This window comes from Lissotriton vulgaris, chromosome 9, assembly GCF_964263255.1.
Source record: "Lissotriton vulgaris chromosome 9, aLisVul1.2, whole genome shotgun sequence".
NCBI lineage: Eukaryota > Metazoa > Chordata > Amphibia > Caudata > Salamandridae > Lissotriton > Lissotriton vulgaris.
Window position 1 is genome coordinate 145004646 of NC_141697.1, and position 23316 is coordinate 145027961.

Sequence of the window (23316 nt, forward strand, 5' to 3'; positions counted from 1 at the left end):
AAACATTTCCAGACAACTTAAAGATAGAAGAGAGGGAGGCACTGCGACAATTGACTGATCATCCTAATCTCATAATACGTCGTGCTGATAAGGGTGGCAACGTTGTCGTTATGAACCGCAGCGATTATAACAATGAAGTTTCATCTCAATTGGGCAATGAAAAATATTATGAGAAAGTGGTTGCTAATCCTTTAGAGATGGTTAAAGATAGAATAAATAAAAAACTTAAAGAGTGGTATGACAAATGCTTACTTGATTATGATGAATATCTCTTTCTTAAAATTCAATCACCTAAGGCCCCATGTATGTATTGCTTGCCCAAAGTACATAAGGACAGGGAAAGACCACCGGGGAGACCGATTATTTCGGGCATTGGTGGGCCTACAGAAAGGCTGTCTCAATTTGTGGACTCATATCTGAGACCATTTGTGCAGAATTTACCCTCACATATTGAGGACACTAAACATGTCCTCAATATTATGAATGATGTGGCTTGGGACAACGACATGATCCTAGCGACACTTGATGTTGTGTCGTTATATTCTAATATTGATCATGATAAAGGAATCTCAGCTATTGAGAGCTTTTTGAATAACCGACCAGCTTCATATTTAGACCACTCATCTATGTTGCTCGAGATGACAAGACTGGTTTTAGAGAACAACTTCTTTCTCTTTGAATCCACCTGGTATAGACAAAGGACGGGGACTGCGATGGGTTCCAAATTTGCTCCGTCCTTCGCGAACCTCTTTATGGGGAGACTGGAGGCGGAGTGGATTTGGGGCGCCAGGGGCAGCCAATGGATAGACCATATATACTACTGGGGTAGATTCATTGACGATTGCCTGTTATTCTGGAGAGGTACGTCAGAGGAACTAGAGTCTTTCTTTAAGTTTCTTAATACTAATGATTTAAATATGACATTCACAACACAGTATGATAAGGAAAGATTGACCTTTCTTGATATTGAACTGTTTGTTGAGGGAGATAAACTGTATAGCCGTATGTTTCGGAAAGAGACAAGCTGTAATGCACTTCTACGAGCTGACAGTTGCCATCCTAAGAGCCAGATCAATTCTATCCCATATGGGGAAATGATTAGAGCAAGAAGAAACTGCTCTAAAGACTTGGATTTTGATGCTAATGTTAAAGATATGGTAACTAGATTCAAAAACAGAGGATATGAAAATACAATTGTGACTAAGGCTGTAAGAAAGGTACAGAGACTTAAACGAGAAGATACCTTGGTATCAAAGAAAAAGAATGAGACTATGGGTAAGAGCCAAAAGATCAGAATGATTACACATTTTGGCACTGGAAGTAACAAACTCTACGGTATTATGAGGAAATATTGGCATCTATTACATTCTGATAAAGATCTGAAACCCTACTTGACGGAAAGACCTAGTATTACGTTTAGGAAAGGATTGTCCATTGCCAATATTGTTAGCCCGAGTTACCCTAAACCAATATCACATTCTGGACAAAGCGAATGGTTGCGAATTCGTCCTAAGGGATTCCACTACTGTGGAAACTGTAGCTCATGTTGGTGGGCTAAAAGAAAGGTTGTGAAATTTGAATATAACAATACAGGTACCTTTTATATTGACTCTTTCATCAATTGTGAAACTACCTTTGTTATTTATGTTATTGCTTGCATGTGTGGGAAGATATATGTGGGAAGTACGATCAGAAGACTTAAGGACCGGATGGTAGAGCATTACCGGGCACTCAAGAATGGTGATACAAGGTACCCCATAGCCTCACATATTATTCAGAACAGACATGACTCTGACAACCATAAATTCTCCTTCCATGGAATAGAACATGTAATCCTTGACAGACGTGGAGGAGACAGACTATTAAAATTGAGACGAAGAGAGGCAAGGTGGATTATGGTCCTTCGGGCCGTAGAAGAAGGGCTCAATTTTGACACAGAATTGCAGTATTTTCTGGGAGATTAACTATAATGTAATTTTATGAGTCTTAATATGCTGTTGATGTTTGTGATCTGGCTTGTAATCTGAAAAATTGCTTATTCAGATTATGTTGATTTGTGAATAGTTTCAGTTGATACCTGAGGAACCTGAATGCTAATGCCATAACACCCTCGCTTTTTATGTAGTTAAATACATAGGAAAGTTATGGGAGACTCAAAGCGATGTCACCATGTATGTTAAATTACTTTATTAATTGGGATAAGTAGATTAGCAGATTAGCAGATTAGCACATTACTTAGTATACATATACATGAGTATGAGTATGAGCAGATTACTTAGGATACATATATATGGTCAGGTTGTTAAGTACCTTTATCAATACTTACATTTCATTTTTCATGATATCTAGTGATAGCCTTTATTATATAACTCTCATTCCGAAGTATTAGGCATATAAACCCTAGATTCGGTAGGTTTTAGCAATTTAAATATGGCGACACCGCTAACACCATAGCTCCAGTATTACTAGTTCAGGCACTTCGATAGTGTGACACCTAAAGATAACGCAGATGTGTATAGTAAATAGGAGAAATATTTGATATAGTTTACCCCTTACTGATTAATACATTTACGACATGAACCTAACGGGAAAAAGAGATTATTAGCTAGAAAGTTAATATCCTTCTTGAACGCGGTAACCTATTCCAAGATGGCGGCGATTTACGTTCCGTTTTTGTAAAGATCACTTACATAACATGGCGCCCTCAGAAGACGCCGACACTCGATAGAGTCGGACACGGGATATTTGGAGTCCTCGGAGGGGAGATACAGGTAAGGGTTATACTAGCTGTAGTTTAGAATACACGAGATAGCAATCGGCAGCAGGTCCTAAGAAATGTGGGTTCTTGTATTTTAGAACCTCTCAAAGAAGATATATACGGAGAAAACAATTAAGGATATTGGAAGTTTATTGAAATAATCGCGTCGAGATACTGGTAAGGGAAATTTATTGAATATAGCTATTGTTCTTATTGTCTCTTAGAAATATGAGTCTAATAACATGACTCTCCATTCTAGCTACTGCAAATTCTGAAAGAAATTAATGATAAAGACAAACGAAAGCAACGAAGAATAGAAAGAAAAGGTAATACAGACTGTGCCTTGGTATACACTACCACCGCTTACTGTTATATTCAGCTCAGTGATTTCTCACTTAACTAAGCATGTGTCAGACTCAGCGTAGTGATTTCTCACTAAAGTATACATGTGTATTCTACTTTTAGATGTTATACTACAAGGGCTTGCGCCAATTTGTGCTACTGAGAGGGATAAGTTATCCTTGGTATAGAGAAAATATAAGATGGATTTTGGTGACAAAACTAAGAGTTTCTCCATGCCTTTCCACAAAGTGTAATTTTTATATATACCATCGAGTAAGAGTTTGATAATGTTGATTACATTATATCTTTTGTGAGTAAGATACATATTTATATATGTTTTTGGATTTGGTAATATTTCGGAATGTTTTGCTGTCATTATACTGCTGACACCGGGACTGTCACAAAATTGTATTTTGATTTTGTCACAGAATATGGGTACTTTGTTTTCTTCACTTAGGTGGTGACTTTATTAAAAGTACTCTTTTATTATAGATTAATGTTAGTAATACTTACTAGTGTTTTATCACTTTGGCTTGCAGCCCTGAGGAAGTTATGTGGCATGAGATTAATGCCCTACGAAACACGTGTTGGCTGCAGTGATTGTTTTCTTTGGGAGTTTTTAACTATAATTTGGAATATTGTACCTTGAACTTTGGATTGACACTTGGAATTGAATTCTGATCCGAACATCGTCTGGATTGAACTTTGAGAATCACATTAAAATACGGATCAATGTATTACAAGACCCGGGAGTCTGGAGAACTTATTGGATGAGACTTTGAACTTTTTGCTTTCAAATTTGTTTTGAAATTTCATTAATACTACATGTGTTGTTCATAAATATCACATAATTTAGATTGCTCGGCAGGAGTGTTTATAAGATCTGTGTTGCAGGCTGACATACTCTTGCATACGTTTAGCAGCCCCTGAATCTCGCCAATGGTCAATGGCCAATGACTTGTACCATCTAGGTGACAGTCTGATCTCTTTAGCCGAAGGATCTGGGTGACGCACAGGAGATCTGCGGACAGGACTTCTGGACCTGGAGGATGTTGTTGAGGAGCCAGAAGACTGAAGTGGAATGACGAGAAGCTGACTCCGTAACCATGATCACAGAGTTTCTTGACGACGATCGAGCTCTTTCGGAATGTCTCTACGTCGAGCGTTCTTCTCTCGACACCGAACGCCTCTGGGGGGGTCGGCGGGTCCAACAATCTCGACTTCGAATGCTTCGACGGCGATCGATGCGAGGATCTATGGTCTCTCGACATCGAGTGGCGCTGACCAGCCGTCGACGGAGTCCTCTGCCTCGATGTCGAACGGCATGACCAGCCATCGACTGAGCCCTCTGTCTCGATGTCGAATGTCTGTGCGACGACGGCGGAGGGGTTTTGGACACCCTCGACCCCGAGCGTCGACAAAACGCCTACGGATACTGCGTCCTCGACCCCGATCGACGTTTTTCTGTCGACGGCGGAGGGGTGTTAGTGCTAGACGCCGAACGTCGTTTCTTAGACGACGGCGGAGGGGTCACACTTCGACGCCGGTCGTCGCCTGGATGACGACGGCGGAGGAGTGACCTCACTCGACACCGATCGTCGCATGGTTGACGACGGCGGAGGGGCCTGTGATCTCGACACCGACAGTCGCCCGGTTGACGGCGGCGGAGTCACATTTCTCGACGCCGATCGTCGCCCGGTTGGCGGAGGGGATTTCGACGACGGAGCTGGATTCTTCGCCTGTTCTTTGACGGCAAGCCCGCCGTCGAAGGTATTTTTGAAGACAAAGATCCACCGGTGGTTCTTTCTTCAGCGCCAAGCCTGACGCTGAAGCTGAAGGGTTGGAAGACCTGTCTTTTAAAGATGTTTTAGTCTTCTTGGAACCCTTCTTCCCCGGAGACCTTCCTCTGGATGACCTGTGAGCCAGGCCATAGATGCAAATTCTCTCCCTGTCTGAGAGTTCTTCCTGACAGGTGCTCGCAGTGAGGACAGGTGCCTGGATCATGTTCTTCAGGCAGACACAGGATACAAACGTCGTGGTTGTCTGATTTTGCTTTCTTGTTGCCACAAGAAGGACATTTATCAAAAAGTGAAGGCATTTTCAGCTGAAAATGCTCACTAAACTGACTTAAAAAGACAGTTTCGTACTTGACTAGATGTAAAATGTCAAAGTAAAAAAGTTGTTTAAAGTGAAGTAATTTTCTGTCAGAAAACAGAAATTAGTGGAGCTGTGTAACCAGGATCCTTCCTGAAGGAGCTGGAAAGAACAACTGACATAACTGTCACCCCTGAGGCATGATGGGATACCGGGGGTCATGGGTGCCTTAAAGGCACAGTGTCTGTTTTTTGTATACAGCTACAGGTTAGCTTTTCAGTCTTTTTAGACTGTGTTTGCAATGCAGCCTGGGAGCTTGCTATGCTTTCAGTGAGTTATAAGAATTTCTACTGCTGCCTAAGCATTAAAATCGTTTCTAAACAATCTTTGGTGTTGTTTCTCCTGTTTCTAATGCATATTCTTCATGTATGGTGGAAATTCTTCACAGCATTTTTCAGCTCTGATGTGATCTGGCTACTATTGTGTATATATATATATATATATATATATATATATATATATATATATATATATATATATATATATATGTGGGGCACATATAATATAGTGTTTCTGGGGTCCCGCGCATGGGCGGGATTATTCTAATGCTTATGACTATTGATGAGGATCCCCTGGAAGAGAATCTTGAATTTCAACCTCCTCTTTCATTTGAAGAGGTTGGGCCGTCCTGAGGAGGCATGGCAATGTGTGACACTGGGGTCATTCTCAGAGTAGCCCGTAATGGCATAGGCTCTGGAGATCTAGGTGCAGGAGGTGGCAGACGCACTGGTGACGACTGCACCACCGCCGGTGTAGGAAAACATTTATAATAGTCCAAAAACATGCCCTGTAGATCCTGTACTAGGGCTACAGGAACCTACAGGAACCCGATTGTAGGTTTTGGAGGAGTAGCGAAATTATGGAACTGCTACTTCAGCTAGCTGGCTTCATCCTCATTGTCCATGTACCTTACATGCAGCTCTGATGGACTATGAGCTGTTCCAGAAGGGCCCATCATCGTTCTCACCAAACTCAGAAACCTCTAATAAGCGGCCTGATGGCTAGGGAGACACTTTGAGAGGTATGCTCTCCGCATAGAATATCTTGTGCTGGCTAGTTCCTCATCAACGGTAGCAACAATGATGCCGTCAGAATGAACATGGGTGGCTTCTTTGCTTTCAAAGTAGACAAAAAACATTTCTTCTCCAGTTGAGCCAAAGGTCTTGACAGCGGTGGTGTGGTCTGGCAGTGTCTGTCTGGTTGCGGTTGGTGAGACAGTCGTTGTCCATGCGGTAGTCATCAATGTGGGGGTAATCGTCGATGCGGTGATAGTCGTCGACGTGGTAGATTACGTTGCCAATGTCTTTGCTCTTATTGCCATCGGCGATGTTTTTGACAACATTACCATAGGCGGGTGAGGGTCTCATGGTCAGTTTGTACTTCACAATGGCTGGTCCTGAAGAGGATTTCGTAGGCTTTACTGCCAGAGCTAAAGGTGGAATTGTAGGCTCAGATCTTGGCTATAAGGAAGCTATTTCCCTTTTTTCTCCATGCGAAGGGCCTTTTGAAGACCCATGGTGCGTTTGTGGTTTTTCTGTGCCCTTTCTGGTGACCTCTGGAATGGTCTCGCTCTTTCTTGATTTATTTCTGTGAGGCAACAGAAGTCTCACTATCCTCTTCCTCAGAAACATCAGTTTTAGCCTTTAGTTTCTGAAGCAACAGTTACAGCCTCCCCTATGTTCGAGAGTTTTGGAAGGAAAAGTTCTACAAATCTTACAGTCCTTTACCTTGTGGGCTGGATGAAGGCAGTAGATCCTCCTTATAGTGATCTTCCGAGTGCAGCCTCTTTTTCCCCACAGGTCCCAGAAGGTTTTAAGAGTCCTTTCTTCAAGGGTTACGACATACTAAAACATAGATGAAGTAATCTGGATTGAACCAAATCTGGAACAATCTAAAGAACCGAGCAAAGCTCAGGGAGACTCCTTTCATATGACATCCAGTAAAACATCTGATGGATGATGCCTCCGTTGGGAGTGTTCTAGAAGGTGCTATCACCTGACTGGCTGGACTTTGGTTCTTTACAAATGATGTGGATAAGTTATTAAAGTCACTATCTTTGCCACTGAAAAGCTATATTAACCACTTCCACTGCTTTACAATGTACAGTGGAACTCCCACCTTGACGATGGGGAGGATTCAAGCATGTTAATCAATGAAAGATACACCAATACTGGAGTAACTGAAGGTATTCTTACGGCCTTGATATGCCAGTCAAACCAATAATTGCTGCAGGACTGGCATATTGGTATGAACATGCACAACTCCTTGTCTAAATGAAAATTACCTTTTGAGCTGTTCGGAAATAGATGCTTTTATCTGCTCCACAGCTGATCAAACGCACCTTTCCATCATTGTCTGCAAGAGATAAATAGACAAACCACTTTTACAATGCATAATTACAGTCCACTAAAGAACCTTCTTCAGATGTGGCAAAAGCAGAAACAAAGAGCTACGACATTTAATAGTGACAGTGAAGAGCAAGGAGCATAAGAGACAGAGGAGGCAGCAGAATAATGGCAGTCAGATGGAAAACATAACAGGAGTGCACAAAAGGCATCGAGTTGTCATCGACCACAGAGGGTTAGAAAAGGGATGGGACAGAGAATTGTACAACTGCAGACGCATAGAAAAAAAACGTAAGTGGTCAATGCAATATGGCCATAGGGCAGAGGGGTATGCAGACAAACTGGGTTGACAAGTCCACAGGGTGCTCAATGAAGTGTTCATATCACCTGCAAATTTGACAGCAGTGATGGAGGATGAGTGCTCGTCTAACGTCTGCTGTAGACTGTAATCCTTCGATGCATCCAGAACGTGGATCAATCTGTCCCTACTCGCCGAGGCCAGAAGATTGAACCCTGCCATAGAATGGAATTGACAAGGAAAGCACACAGTAAATTCATCCGTTTTGAATAATCTTTTGTTGGCTCGTGAACAGACAAATTGTTTTGAGAATGGTAAAAATAAGGAGTTCCCGAAATCTAATTCAGGTTTTAGGACTCAAAATAGGACTAACATAATTTAATTCTCAGCTACACATCTTTCTGCATAGCAAAGGAAAGCCTATGTGAATGTAAACAGCAGGTAATTTCGTGCTTTTTAAATTCACCTGCTACGCACTAAAAAGAGGACTGTAAGAGAAATGCCCTGGTAAATAAGAATTAATCATTCTGCGCACTGAGGAATGCAAGGGACGAGGAACTCTTGTGTGACCATGCACTGTCCGGGTCCGACCACAGAAATGTACTTGGTAAGTAAACCAAGTTAATTGCAATGGAAGGTTCCTAAGAGTGCTCTTCAAGAAAGCTTTCCCAGCTGGTGAAGCTGCTTTGGTGTGCACTGGGCGGGGCAATGTATTTACCCTAATGCATTTAGTATTAAGGTAAATACGTGCTCTGCGGGCAGAAAAAATAACCTGGTAATATTCCATTTTCAATTTCTGTAAGAAATTGTCAACCCCTATATTTAAGCTGCTTTCAAAGTAATGATCAAAATAGAAAATAAGCTGGGACAACAGCCTTCTATATTTTCAGGTATATATGATTAAGTGCAGCGCACTCCTGTGCTTTCCCTCTCTAGATTTTCCTTTCCACTCGTGCTAAAATGATGAATGAGCCCTTCAGAAGGGCTGTTGCTCTGCAGCGGCCCGGGCTGCTTAATAAACCAGCTGGGGATACCTAGCAACTAGAAGGACGATGATCCAACATTTTCCTACGCCCACACTTCACAATCTGTAAACCAAACTGGCTTTTAATGTGCCTTCTTATTTTCGAACAGTCACAAAATAGGATGGAGGCCAAAGACTCTAAAGTGCCCTCTCGACTTGCATTTCCTACCTTTGAAAAACATGATCATGCCATTCAGCTGGTGCTTAGTTCCACTACTCTGAAGGCTTGGTACTTCAGATTATCTGACTTTGTCTGGTCATTGGGCACCTCTTTACGAATGAAATGTAGACCTTAATTCAGGCTCTGTCGAAAGCCCTCTGAAGGGGACATTAACAGACTCGTTCACTTCCAAGGCATAGGGTAAATCTACATATAAGTTGAAGCCATATTACAAGTACACCTTCAATCACTGGAATAGCAGTGGGAAGTATTGATCTTTAGCCAAGAATGTTTTGAATTAGTTACAAATAATGTATTAATTCAAACATGCATGCTCTCAATTAAACCAACAAACCGGCATTGGGAATGTAATGTTAATGTAATTCTGGAGTCAGTGAAGTCTGAACACCACTCAATCAAACCGTATTAGCAAAGGATCAATACTCTTCACTGCCAATTTTATGCTAACATTTCATTATTGAAGTGGTTTGAGCGGTGTGGCGTTCTTATCACCAAACACCAGGAAATACCGTCTGCAAGCTCATTGTGTCCACAGGCCAAGAAGGCTCAACTCCCTGCAGCTGAAAATCTTTGGCTGCCAGTTTGCAGTGCTACATTATGGTTCAGGAAAGATCTCAGTGTACTACCAAAGCAAGTTATGTATCAATACACAAAGGATGTTCAAAATGGAAAGTACGTCTCATTAACGAAAAGACTACAGTCATGGTGAGCATTCTGAGAAATACTGTGAACAGGAAGCTCAACTCATGACAGTGGGTCAGTGAAAAACAGCTTAACAGATATTTGCAAAATTGAACAATTTACGGTTATTTACAATGCTCCCAGAATGCACATTTATTAAATGTTAATACCCACAAGAAACCTAGACTGGTGATTTTAGTTTGTAACCAAACCACCTAAAAAAGATTGTGACTGTTTTTGGAGGGGGTGGATGGGAGGGGTGACGTGGGGCGGTTGAAGAGGGGTGGAAGGACTAAGGATGCACATGGCTTCAATCACTTCATATATCCTGAGATCCTGTAGGGAAATACGGCCACTCAAAAAACTGTCATTACAGCTTTAACAATATCCAGACTGGACCATTGTAACAGTCTATATCTCAATATACAGGAAGGCCTGCTGAATAAACTGCAGATCCTGCAGCATGCAGCAGCGAGACTCTTGACCGGTACCCCAAAGTATGCCTCTATCTTGGCTGAGTTAAGGAAACTCCACTGGTTACTGGTTAGGAAGCACAATCGATTCAAAGCATTATGCTTGGTCTTTAAGGCCATTCATGGTAACGGGCCAGACTACCTGCAACAACGAATACGCTGGTACACTCCGAACAGAGCGTTAAGATCAGGAGATAAATTGGCGACTGTGCAACTGGCAAAAAAAGCCAGTTGGGGAGGCAGAAGCTTGGTAGCCAATGCGTCTCAGGCAGGGAACGGCCTTCCAGCTCACCTTAGAATAGAACTAATCTACTTGCCTTTAGAAAAGCTTTATAAACATGGTCTTCAATAATGAACTTTTATTGTCAGGTTCTACCATAGACAACCTCAGCAGGAGTTCATACAGCGCTAGGACACCTTCGGGTAGCAGCTGCGCTCTACAAATAGCTATAACAATAAATAACACAGTTCTGCTCGATGCATCTCGTTTTCTGTGTTGAAAACGAGATGCATCGAAAGAACATCTGCAACTTTGAAAAACGAAGGCTAGAAACAGGTTTTTGAACACTATGCCGCAGTTTTATATAACAATTTTAAATATAATTTCTACTGAAGCACAGTATAAATTTGTGACGCATGGTAATGTAGAAAAAACGTAGAAAAATCAGTGTTAAATGCATATGGTCCAAGTAAAACCCAGGCTCTCATTCTTAAGGACCGTCATGAAAATGGACCCGCAGGTCTATGACCTTGCATTGGTACAGGTTTACAACTTTTAGAAGTTCACAAGAGAACGGAACGGGGCCTTGACACCAGCAAGTTTCCAGGTATACTCCCAACAAACGTTTTACAATCCAGTTTTACAGTTGCTCATGCGAACATCTGCAAATGTACTTGTTAAACTGGATTTAGATTTTCTCCACGATGGAAATATTGTGCCGCTGTAGAAACACATTCCCTCTCTGGAACCCTTCTACTCATGGGTTACAGAGAGCGCTCACGCTGGGAGACTACCTGTCTGTCCAGTAACAGAAAATAAACATCACCAAGATCACTTTCAACGCTCTTATTTTCTTCTTCTGCAGAGCAGGAAGTTGGGAGAAACAGGAAATAAAATTCGTTTGCATGTTTGCTTCAAGGAACAATAACAAGACTGCGAAGGTAAAATTATAATTCAATGCTGCTCTCTATGGGGATGAATCTGTACTTATTTTCTTAAGAATGTATTTTCTACAGCTTGGGGTATTATTGTCTTTCAGGTATCAAATCGAATACTGAAGGTCATATTTTAAGCAACTCTGAAACATTTTGCATCAGTGTTACCTGTGGACTAATCAATTACATTTTTATTATTTATATTTTTGAACTCAACTGAGATTCACACAAAGAATACACCCTTAAAATAATAATCAATTAAACATTATGAAAACATACCCAGGGAAGCACATTCCCCAAAAATACATACAATTGCTCAAGTGAGATGTACTGTTTCATCCATTCAATATTAGGTTACTAAAATACATATATATAGGTCCCTAAAAAAAGCCTTAAGCTAAGACAATAACTGGTATAATGCAATACACTCAATCAAGATACTCAACCTTACAATGTGCAAATACGCCATACCAATAAGAAATACAGTACCCTCTATTATAAAGTGCTAAGGCCTAGTGCAAATGCGCAAAAAAGTCTAATTAAGACAAAGTACAAAATGACCAAGAACATACAAAAGACAGTACACTATATTAACGTGCAAAAGGCCTAAAAAGTGCAAATGGGCAATGCAACCATCTGGTTGAGGCAGAGAAAGTGCTACAAGGGCAAAATAAACCGTTCCGACCACTCATATACACAAGTACAAAAATACATATATATGTATCAAACATCCAACATAAATCATAGCACATAAAGTGCCAATAGGACATGCATTTGCATAATAAAGATTACGATTCTCTACAAATCAAATAAGGTACGAAGACCAATTGCAAATATACATGAAAAATTAAAGCATAGAAAACATTTTTTTTAATGACATTGTTTTTCAACAAGCCATTTCAATTGGGCGAGTGAATAAACATGGACGGGCCACCATTGCAGAAATTATATTAGGTTTCAAAAAGATCGGTGTATAAAAGTGACAATATGCAGTATGAAGAAATGGGGATACAAAAATCACATGATTTAAGTCTTGTACATGGTCAAAGCAAAGATCACAGAGCCTCTCATCCTTCGGAATATCTGTGAGAAACTCGTAGAGGTAACAAGTTTAACATTAGAAACAAGATAATTCCGCACAAACCGTGTGGAAAATTGCATGGGAGATAGGATTTTCTTTTTTTAACTGATGCTACTTTCTATTATAATCTAATTCATTGCATACTGTAAGCAAAGCAAAATATCCCTTTTCCTACTCACTATGCATACTAACTATTAAATGGTTTAAAAAAGGTTTTGAAAATGGGAAATCCCCACTCTAGACAATCTCCAACATTTCGAATGCATTTGTAAGTGGAATAAAGTGCACTTTCTTTCATATTATGGAACAGTTTGAGCTCCGATTCGGTTAGAATAGAACCCTTTTCACTACACAGCAGGCTGTTCCCCCACCTCAGAACGGCTGCCACTGCGGGCACAACTGTAAAGGGTAATACAAATTCAAGTCGAAGAGCAGGTTGGGAAGCCAAAGAATTCAAATGACAGATTTGGCTCCATGAGAGTCTCTACTACCTCAAAAAGACCAATGCCCCACGCCCATCATTTCAAGGCATAACTCAGTGGGGATGGGATCTTTGTCTTTTATACAAATAGAGCAAGTGCAAAGTGCCATCTCCCCCAACACTTACACAATCTATTGATAGAAGAGTTATGGACAAAGCCTTTCTTTTACAATGGTTTATATGATCTTTATTTAATTGCTTGAGAGGATCCTACCAAGATAAGGCTAAAGTTGCACTACTTCCATTTTGGCACTCCTCAAAAACCAGTTAAGATGTAGGCTGATTCTGACCCACTTACTTCTAAAGGTCATGACTAATTTTCGATGTATTTATTTTTTAAACATGTTTGTCCGCATATTTTTTCAAAGCACAAAGACGTCTTGAAGGACTTCTGGAGTAAGATCCAGCAAAATAACAGTCTTCAGAAGGCAACCAACATTCATTAAAGCAAGTTTAGGAGGATCACACTGCAAGGCAAATCATGAGTGTAAATTGAGAAGAGGAGTGGCATCAGCAGGCACCCCTGCTTTAAACCGTTATGCATCACCACTCGACAAACCTTGAGACCCTCCCATCAAAACGGGAGTATGTGAAAGAATGTAGTGCAATTTTGAGCCTCAAAAGATAACATAGCATTGACAGATTTCTTCCTCCAGTTAACCCTGTCGAACACAGTGGAGAAGTCAATGAAAGTGGAATACATGGGCATGCCCCTGGACTGAGGATACTTTTCTATTAAAGTCTGTAGGACAGTGATGTTATCAAGAGTACCACAGTTCTTATAAAAACCTGCCTGTTCGATGGGTATGATGTTTATGTCAAACGCCCAATGTTGAAGATTGAGTTGAATACATTTGGCGAATAATTTGCCAGTCGCATACAGAAGGGCAATATATCTATAATTGGACTGGGAGGCCTTCGGTCCTTATTTTATTTTTTTACATAGGGGAACAATGATAATTCCCATCCAGGAGGCTGGAATATCACCAGACAGGTAGCAGTACTGCAACAATGGACCACAAAATTGACCCCATAAAGAAGTCCCATGCTTGATAAGTGCTATGGGGAATTTGTCAAGGCCCATTGCGCTCGAGGTTCTTGCACCTCTAATGAATTTGTTGATCTCCTTACAAGAAGGCAGCCCATATTATTCCATTGAATCCACTTCAACACTTAAAGCAAACTGATCACAGCTACTGCTGCTTAAATTACAGGCACATAATTGAGACATATACTGGGCCCACTCATCAAATATCAGGATTGCCTAGGCTGTGACTCTAGAGTCCAAGTATTGCTCTACTGGAGCCCAATATTTATGAGGATTATAAGAGGGGGTGGCTTCCCTCACATTGATCTCCTTCCGATCCTCCTCCTTCCTACGTTCTGCCACCTTCAGTCTTGTTCTTTTACTCCTATGGAGACAGATTTCCCACTGTCTTGAAATCAAAGAGAATTTTAATTGCCTCCCAACAAGGGAATTTAGTTAATTTACCTTTACAGCCGAAGCGATCTTAATGGGTGATTAGGTCCTTTGCCTTTTTGTTTGCTTTCAAATCAGGTAATGTACACTAGTAATTATTCTCCCTAGCCATGCACAATATAATATATTGCCCCTTTTTATTTAATTTTCCGGACAATGCGGAATATTTTTTATTCCACGTTTCTTGCCTTCTCCAGGTTAACCCATTTTGAGATGGTCAAACTGGAAGGTGTTAGCAAATGTATTTATTTACAGCAGACAAGAAAATGCATAATTGCTTCTCCATTGCACTGACCAAAGGGGCAGGAGGTTTCTGAAACTTTATATTTCTACAAAAACACTGGCATGCGTTCCCATGTTAAGGCATCATGAAAATTAGCTGCTGCATGTAATTTGGGAAATTCTACTGATGTAGGCATTAGAAACCAAGAGGAGTAATGGGTGACAATAGACCCATAAGGGAGTGTTGGATTGTTGCCAAACAACATTCAGTATGTGTGGCAGAATTACATTAAGCCAAACATGTCAGTTGAATAACATTTTTACATGTGGAAATTTTGAGCATTGGGCAAATCACGAAGAAGGTCTTGCTGTGAAGAGCATTATTGGTGTATGCGGTAAATGGGAACATATAAAAAATGCTGCATCAGCAGATTAAAAACATGAGGAAATTAACTAAGTTACATCAGATAATGAACAATTTTTCTTACAAATTACTGAGACTATCATTGACAATAGTAATTGGCATAACTCACTAAGCAATGGTCAATGATAGAGGTTAGGATGTTAATGTATTCTGGAGTATGTGATACAAATGGTTTATGAGAAATATTTTAAAGGGAAACGGAGTAACGGGATATGAAAGCATATGGATGGGGATTTAGGCATAGTGAATGGATTGGTTATTTCATTGGATGCTTCGACTTTAGAGGAAATAGGGCTATAGGGAATTTTATGATCAAGTTGTTGGTGATACTGACCTTAGCTAGCCACATTTAAAACTTAGGAATGTCTTTAAATCGCTATGCTACTCCACATGTTAAGTGAATAGACCAGGTGCCTGATAATATCACTGATTTCCTCCGTTTTTTGAGAAAATTGGTTGTTTAGAAAATTAGATCCATGATATAAAGCTAAAAGAGGGTGCGGTTTCCTTCTCTTGTAAAGTGAGGAGGATTCTGTACAATGTTATAGAAATTCTTGAGCAGGTGGAGGCCATCTAGTCGTTGGCTTCCCTTGTGGTGGTGTGGAAACGGAGCTGTGAAATTAAACTCTGCATTGAACTAAGGGAATGGAATAATAGGTTTTCTTTATTAAATATAGCTAAAATGGTGACTGCGTTGATCAGGGCGAAGTATTTCACTACTCAGGACCTTATGTCGACCTAGCACCAAGTTAGACTTACAGTAGAGTTGGAGATAAAGGTCACATAATTATCACTGAAGGAGTAAGACCATAAGAGGATTTAATTAAAGTCATATGCAAGATATGCAGGACCATAAAAAAATTCGAACTTTTACTACTCAGGACCTTATGTCGACCTAGCACCAAGTTAGACTTACAGTAGAGTTGGAGATAAAGGTCACATAATTATCACTGAAGGAGTAAGACCATAAGAGGATTTAATTAAAGTCATATGCAAGATATGCAGGACCATAAAAAAAATTCGAATTTTTCTTTTGAAATTAGTGGAGTATAAATGGAATGAACAATGTGAGAGAACTTAAGTACATGAAGGAAGCTCTTAAGAATGCTCAATATGTGTGCAATTTTACACCAGTTTTGCCTTGTTTTATGGTCACTGATGCTAGTGAAAAAGGTTTAGGTGTGGTACTGAAGCGAAGACCGGATGGACAGCGGGTCACCATTGCTTTTCCTTCAAGAGCTATACGTTGGATAAACCTAGGTATTCGGCAACTGTAAAAAAGGGTGAGTGAGTGAGTGTGTGTGTGTGTGTGTTATTATGGAATACTAAATTTTGTCAGTCATTGGTGAGAGAATATAAGGTTCAAAATGAGAATGTTTGGGTGGAGCGTAATCAGATGGTTACTCGTGCAGGTTTGGGGGAAGGGCGAACAAGGGAATACAACGGAATTGAACTGATATACCGTAAAAGTGTATCTGAAGCAAAGGCTACCTTGTATTGAAAGCACCATCACATCAATGAAGTATTACCAAATTTAGTAAACCAATTAGAATCATTACATTGTTTTGTGGTGCATTTAATGTGAAGATGGACACATATAGAATCTCAAACTTGCTGCTGTAGCTAAGTAAGAAAACGAGTTACTTACCTGTAACTACGGTTATCCAGTATTGGTATCTTTCATAGATTCACATGCCTGAATCATTCCCCGTTGCCGAGGCGGGAGTCCCATGGTAATTATATATACAAAAGCAGTGCCTTAGAATAATCTGTAGTAGGCTGACAAGACTATAGGCCCCAAAAGGCCCAAAACTTAGCAGCCTATCTACCTCATTATATGAAAAGACCTGAAATTAATTCCAACCAATCAGCTGTCACCACCCTCAGAACCTTCCCAGCAGAGGAAGTTCTCATCAGATTTTCCCAACACAAGTGAGAAGTATGTATCCCTAATAAAGAACTGTTCTGCCGGGGAGGAGGGTGGGTGCATGTGAATCTATGAAAGATACCAATACTGGATAACAGTAATTACAGGTAAGTGACTTGTTTTCTTACCCAGTATTGGGGTATCTTTCATAGATTCACATGCCTGAATCAGAATAGCAAGCAATAAACCCATATGTCGTTTGCGGAAGGTGGGAGACAAAGCGTAATTCTATATATCCCCACTCATCCGGAAGGTTATAGAGCACTAGAAATGTAAATATACATAAATGCAGAAAACTTTATAAAAAGAAAATTATATTCAGATAACATTTTTCATATTTAAACCGCATTTGACAAGCAAAACATTACAGTGTATAATGCATACTCTTATGTCATGAATAGAATACGAGAGACCTTTAAAAGTCTAACCTTAATGAAGAATATGCTGCAGCGCCGCTTGTCCCACTGCTGTATCATCTTGTGATGCAGATTGCAAGCAGTAATCTATACTAATATAATAAAGAGAGAGCCCAAACCTTTGAGGCGGGTAATCTCAGGAACCACAGCACCAATCACAACACCCAATACAGCGGTGGAAAGGGCAGTTGCAGCAGAAGGACATAGGCTATGCAGACGCCCACCATATACATATAAAAGGTAAAAGAATTGTGCCAGCAAGGTAGTGAGTGAGTGCGTGAGTGATGGTATTTATAAAGCGCACTATTGCCGAGGCGTCTTGGCGCTGTGCAAGGAAACAGGTTAAGAGGGATGACCACGATCCTATCTAGTAAAAAGCCACGTTTTGATTTCCCTCCTGAACTGCATGTGGTTGAGATCTTCCTGAGCTGTTGAGGTAAAACGTTCCAAAGCCTAGAAACCAGATGAGTGAAACTCTTCCCTCCCCACCGTTGTCTATTGATCTTAGACACCAAAGCCAGCCCGTGGGAGGCAGACCTTAACGGGCGGGTTGGCGTGTACCTGGAAAATAGATGTTGAAGATCGAGGGCCCCCATTCCCGCCAGTGCTTTATGGACTAGGCACAGCGCCTTGAAGTCAATACGCCTCTGGACTGGGAGCCAGTGCAGCTTCCTGATGGCCTGTGAGGTGGAGTAGTGTTTAGGCAGACCAAGTAGCAATCTGGCAGACGCATTCTGAATGTTCTGCCGTTTGGCCAGTTGTGCACACCCCGCTCCCAGGTAAAGGGCATTGCCGTAGTCTATTCTAGAAAAGACCGTGGCCGTTGTGACCGTTTTCTTGCGATGGTAAGGCATAAACAGCCAGATCTTTCTCAGCCCCTTAAGCACAAAGAAGCATGAACACACTACCTGGTTTACCTGTAACTTCCAAGCCAGATCATTGTCAAAAATGAACCCAAGGTTCCTTGCTTTCACCACTGGAACCGGACAAGCTCCAGCAGACGAAGGCCATCAGGTATGGTTCCAGAGGGATGCTTTATGTCCGAACTCGAGAACTTCTGTTTTTTCGGTGTTCAGTTTCAGAAAGTTCGATTTCATCCACTGCATAACTGACGACATACAGTAGGCGAAATCAGCTGACTTCGAGTCTGCAAGAGGTTTTATAAATGATGGCTAAGCCACCCCCACCCCCTCTTCCCTTGTGGGCGTGTCTGCGTTGTGCTGGGGGCGTGACAAACGCTGGGGGCGTGTGGTACATTCCGCCCTTCATGCCATGTCTCATATCGTGTGCTAATCCCACCCTGCTCCCTTTAAATACGCCTGCACCCCATAATCATTCATAACCCACCCTTACTCCTTAAAATACCCCAACACCCTTAAACACTAACCCATCTTAACCCTATAAATATACCCTATACCCCAAAACACTAACCCATCTTAACCCTATAAATATACCCTATACCCCAAAACACTAACCCATCTTAACCCTATAAATATACCCTGTACCCCAAAACACTAACCCATCTTAACCCTATAAATATACCCTGTACCCCAAAACACTAACCCATCTTAACCCTATAAATATACCCTGTACCCCAAAACACTAACCCATCTTAACCCTATAAATATTAACCCTATAAATATACCCTGTACCCCAAAACACTAACCCATCTTAACCCTATAAATATACCCTGTACCCCAAAACACAAACCTATCCATAAACCCTAAAAATAGCCCTGAACCCTAAAAATACCCCAAACCTAGCCCTGAACCCTAAAAATACCCCAAACCTAGCCCTGAACCCTAAAAATACCCCTATACCCCAAACCTAGCCCTGAACCCTAAAAATATCCCTGTACCACCTAACCCTAAAACTACCCCTGTACCCCAAAACTATATCTGAACCCTTAAAATACCCAAACACCCCAAAACATATACCTCAGTACCCCAAAACATACACACTTATATCCATACTTACCTTATCCAAACATTAAAAAAAACATGCTTTTACCATTCATGCATTAACAACGAATTTTGTTGTAAATGTATGCGTGGTAAAAGCATATAAAATGTAATGCATTGCATTATAATGGCATTGCGAAGTCATGGTGCTTTCGTAATGAAAGTATGCGGAGTGATGGTATGCAGAAAAAAAGTTACGGAATAATGGGTGTTTACCCTCCCCCGGTAAGTACATTGGTCGCACGGAGGCCCACATCTCCAGCAACATACTCCTATTTTTTCACCACCCATTTGAAAAATGCACAGGTCTCTCTCATTGATGGCCAGCACCGACATACACTTTTAGAAACACCTCCCGCCACAAGTTCTAGGATTGCGAACTTTAGAGCTGGGTAGCTACGTTCGAATCTCGGCATCAGCTCAACATCCTGTGATTCCAGGCAAATCGCTTTGTCTCCACGTGCCTACCACAAATGAATGTGTTCTTCTGTAATGTAAATTGTGCTCATGCCATGTTGTCGAGTTCGCGCTATAGAATATTGCAAGGAAAAATAAAGTAGGGAAACTCGAGTTCACACACTACTGAACGCACACTCTAAGTGAATCAGCAGTGCACTGTGAATCTGAGCGTTTCACAGGCGTGTCACAGATCAGAAATGCTATCAAAATGAAATCCTAAGCAACAATATACTACTGGCCGGCAGCAATTCATATCCGGACAACGGCTGGACGGGCTGCTAGTGCTTTGTAAAGGTATGGAAACTCTTCCAGGTCGCAGCTCGGCAAATGTCCGCCAGTGTGACTCCGGCAAATAATGCTGTTGACGCCAATATCATTCTGGTGGAATGTGCTTTTACCTTTCTGGCTAAAGGCTTGTTAGCTTTTTCGTGACAGAATTATATTACTCAAGATAACCACCTGGCTATTGTTGCTTTCGTCACAGCTTGCCCCAGCGCAACTGGACCATAAGCAATAAATAACTGGTTAGATTTCCTTAGGTCTTTAGTTTTCTGAAGATAGAACTTTAGACAATGTTTCACATCCAGAGAGAGTAGGGCCTTTTCTGCCGGTGTGACAGGATCCGGGAAAAAAGTCTTTAACTTAACCAGCTGGTTTAAATGAAATGGAGATGGTACTTTAGGGATGAATTTTGGATTTGTTCTCAAGGTGACAATCCTTAGAGAAATAAAGGAAAGGTTCCGAAATGGTGAAAGCCTGAATCTCACTCACCCTCCGGGCTGAAGTGAGAGCTAGTAAAATAGCCAATTTACAGGTTAATAATTTTAATTTGGCTCTATAAATAGGTTCGAAAGGCTCCTCATTAACTGGGACAAGACAATATTGAGATCCCATTCAGGAGGTTGAAGTCGAATTGGAGGAAAGGCTCGAAACAACCCTTTCAGAAATTGCTTCATCAGTGAGGAAGAACATAGTGAAGGCTTGTTCAAGCTTCTTCTGAATCGGGATATGGCGGCAAGATGTACTTTAATAGAAGAGAACACTAGACCCGCCTTGGCTAGTGAAACCAAGTAAGGTAGGACATCTTCAGGTGGAGCTTGAAGAGTATGGATATTATTTGCTTCGCACCAACAACAGAAGCATTTCCATTTGAAACAGTACGTTCTGATAGTACTCTGAGCACGGGCTTGAGACAGAATTGCTCAACAATCTGCAGAAATCTGGAGATCTTTAAACTCTAGGAAGTCAGGAGCCAGGCGTGCAAGTGCAGCGATTGTGGATCCGGGTGCAGAATCTGACCTCCTTCCCTGGACAACATGGCAAGTGTCGGCTTCAAACGAATTGGAGGCTGTTGAGATAGCAGGAGCAGTTCTTGGAACCAGTACTGTCTCGGCCAGCGAGGAGCAATGAGGAGAAGAGTGCAATGTTCCCTCTTCATCTTTTGCAGAATCCTTGGTATTAACGGTATCGGGGGGAAGCGTATGCATAGATTCCTGACCATCTCATGGACAGGGCATTCCCTCTTGACCCCCGTTGAGGAAATCTGCTGGCATAATGCAGGCATTTGCTGTTCTGCTGCGTCGCAAACAGATTTAGAGTTGGTGTGACCCATCTCTGAAAGATCTTGTTCACCTGTTCTTGTTCCAGCTCCCATTCATGGCAACCTGCGAGGGATCTGCGGAGGTTGTCGGCTAGAGTTTTGAACCCCCTTTACATGCTCCGCTCGGAGGGTTATGCCGTGTTGTATAACCCACTCCCACATCTCTTGAGCTTCCTGCGACAGAGATAGAGATCTTGTTCCACCTTGCTTGTTGATGTAAAACATGCTGGTGGTATTGTCCATACGCACCAGCACTGAACAATTTGCAATTCTCGAAAGGAACGCTTGCAGAGAAAGGAAAATGGCTCTTAATTCGAGATTGTTGATATGTTTCTGCCGATATTGATGAGACCATCGGCCTTGAATCTGGAGGTCCTAGAGATGGCATCCGTGGTCAGAATGAACTCCGGAAGGCTTTGAAGAAATGTGAGACCCGGAGACAGATTGCTTTCTTTTGACCACCATCGAAGAGCATGCTTCATTCTGGTTGTCACTTTTATGCAATCGTCGAAAGACCCTCCTATTTGTTGCCAATGTCGGTGCAACTCCTCTCGCAGTGGCCTCATCCTGAGTCTTGCGAAGGGGACTAGACTGATCGCTGAAGAGCACATCCCTAGAAGAGACGCATATGTTCGGACAGAAAGTGACTTTCTTGTTGAGATTTGTCTTGCCAGGTTTTTAAGTTTGTTCTGCCGTTCCTGAGAAAAAAACGCTTTGCACTGTTGGGTGTCCAGTGAAGCTCCCAGCTAACCAGAAAGATTAACACCTGTTGGGGTTGCAATTGAGATTTCTTTGCATTGAGAGTGAGGCCTAGATTTGAGAATAGACGAAGGGCGCTTCTGACCGCTTGTCTTGTAATCTATTTCGATGGTCCTTTGAGCAGCCAATCGTCGAGATACAGGAAGACCTGCATCCCCTGGGACCTCAACGTTGCAGAAACTGGGGCCAAACATTTTGTGAATATTCTTGGTGCTGATTTCAGCCCGAATGGGAGCACCTTGAATTGAAAGAGGACACCAGCCACTGTGAACCGTAGGTATTTGCGATGTTTGGGGTGTATAGTAATATGTAAGTTAGCGTCTTCCGAGTCCAGAGAAGCCATAAAATCTCCTTTGTTGAGACAATTGAATGTCACCATGCGAAAACTCTGTTTCTTCAATAATTTGTTGAGTTTGCGCAGATCCAGAATCGGGCGCCACTCTCCCGACTTTTTCTTTATCAGGAAGAAGCGAGAGTAGAATCCTCTTCCTTTCTGCGAGATTGGAACCTTCCCTATCGAATTCTTCCGAAACATGTTTAAAGCCTCTTTGAACAGTAAGTGAAGACTAGGGGGGCTCTTGGGTGGGGTCGTAGGTGGTTTCTTTACGAACTCCAGAGTGTGTCCTCTTTCCACTAGGTCGAGGACCCACTGGTCCGATGTGATGTTCCACCATTGTTGGTAAAAGGCGGAGATCTTTGCCCCCACAGGGAAGGAAGGATTGTGGACTGGCGTCCGGCATAGCTCATTGACGTTTGTTTGAATCTCGTCCTTGATTATTTGATCTTCGTCTTCCTCCCTGACTAGAAATTTCTGGAGGAAGATTGCCTGTATGAAGATTGGCAATACGGTTGCTTATACTGCAACTGGTATTACCTTTTCTGTTGATTGTGGTAACTTCCTCTGGAAGAAAATACACGACCTATTGCTCCTCTAAAAGAACCTCTTTTATATTGCAGGGTACCAAGCGTTTTTGCGGTGTCTATCCGTCTTGATGGTTAGTAAGGCATCATCTATGTGCTTATCGAAGAGCGAGTCCCTGTCGTGAGCCATATCGAGGATTTTTGTTTGCACCTCAGGTCTGAAGGAATTTGCTC

At 41.6% G+C, this 23316-nt stretch overlaps 1 protein-coding gene across 4 annotated transcripts in view; it reads right to left on the reverse strand.

Moving 5' to 3' along the window:
• Window positions 1-23316, reverse strand: part of MAPKBP1 (mitogen-activated protein kinase binding protein 1) — a 921590-nt gene that overhangs the window by 285069 nt on the left and 613205 nt on the right. For all 4 annotated transcript variants that reach the window (XM_086937231.1, XM_086937232.1, XM_086937229.1 and 1 more), the window contains 2 exons: window positions 7987-8112; window positions 7539-7609 (listed from right to left, as the gene is read on the reverse strand). In XM_086937231.1, coding sequence (XP_086793357.1) covers window positions 7539-7609; window positions 7987-8112 — 197 coding nt within the window. The remainder of the gene's footprint in view (window positions 1-7538; window positions 7610-7986; window positions 8113-23316) is intronic.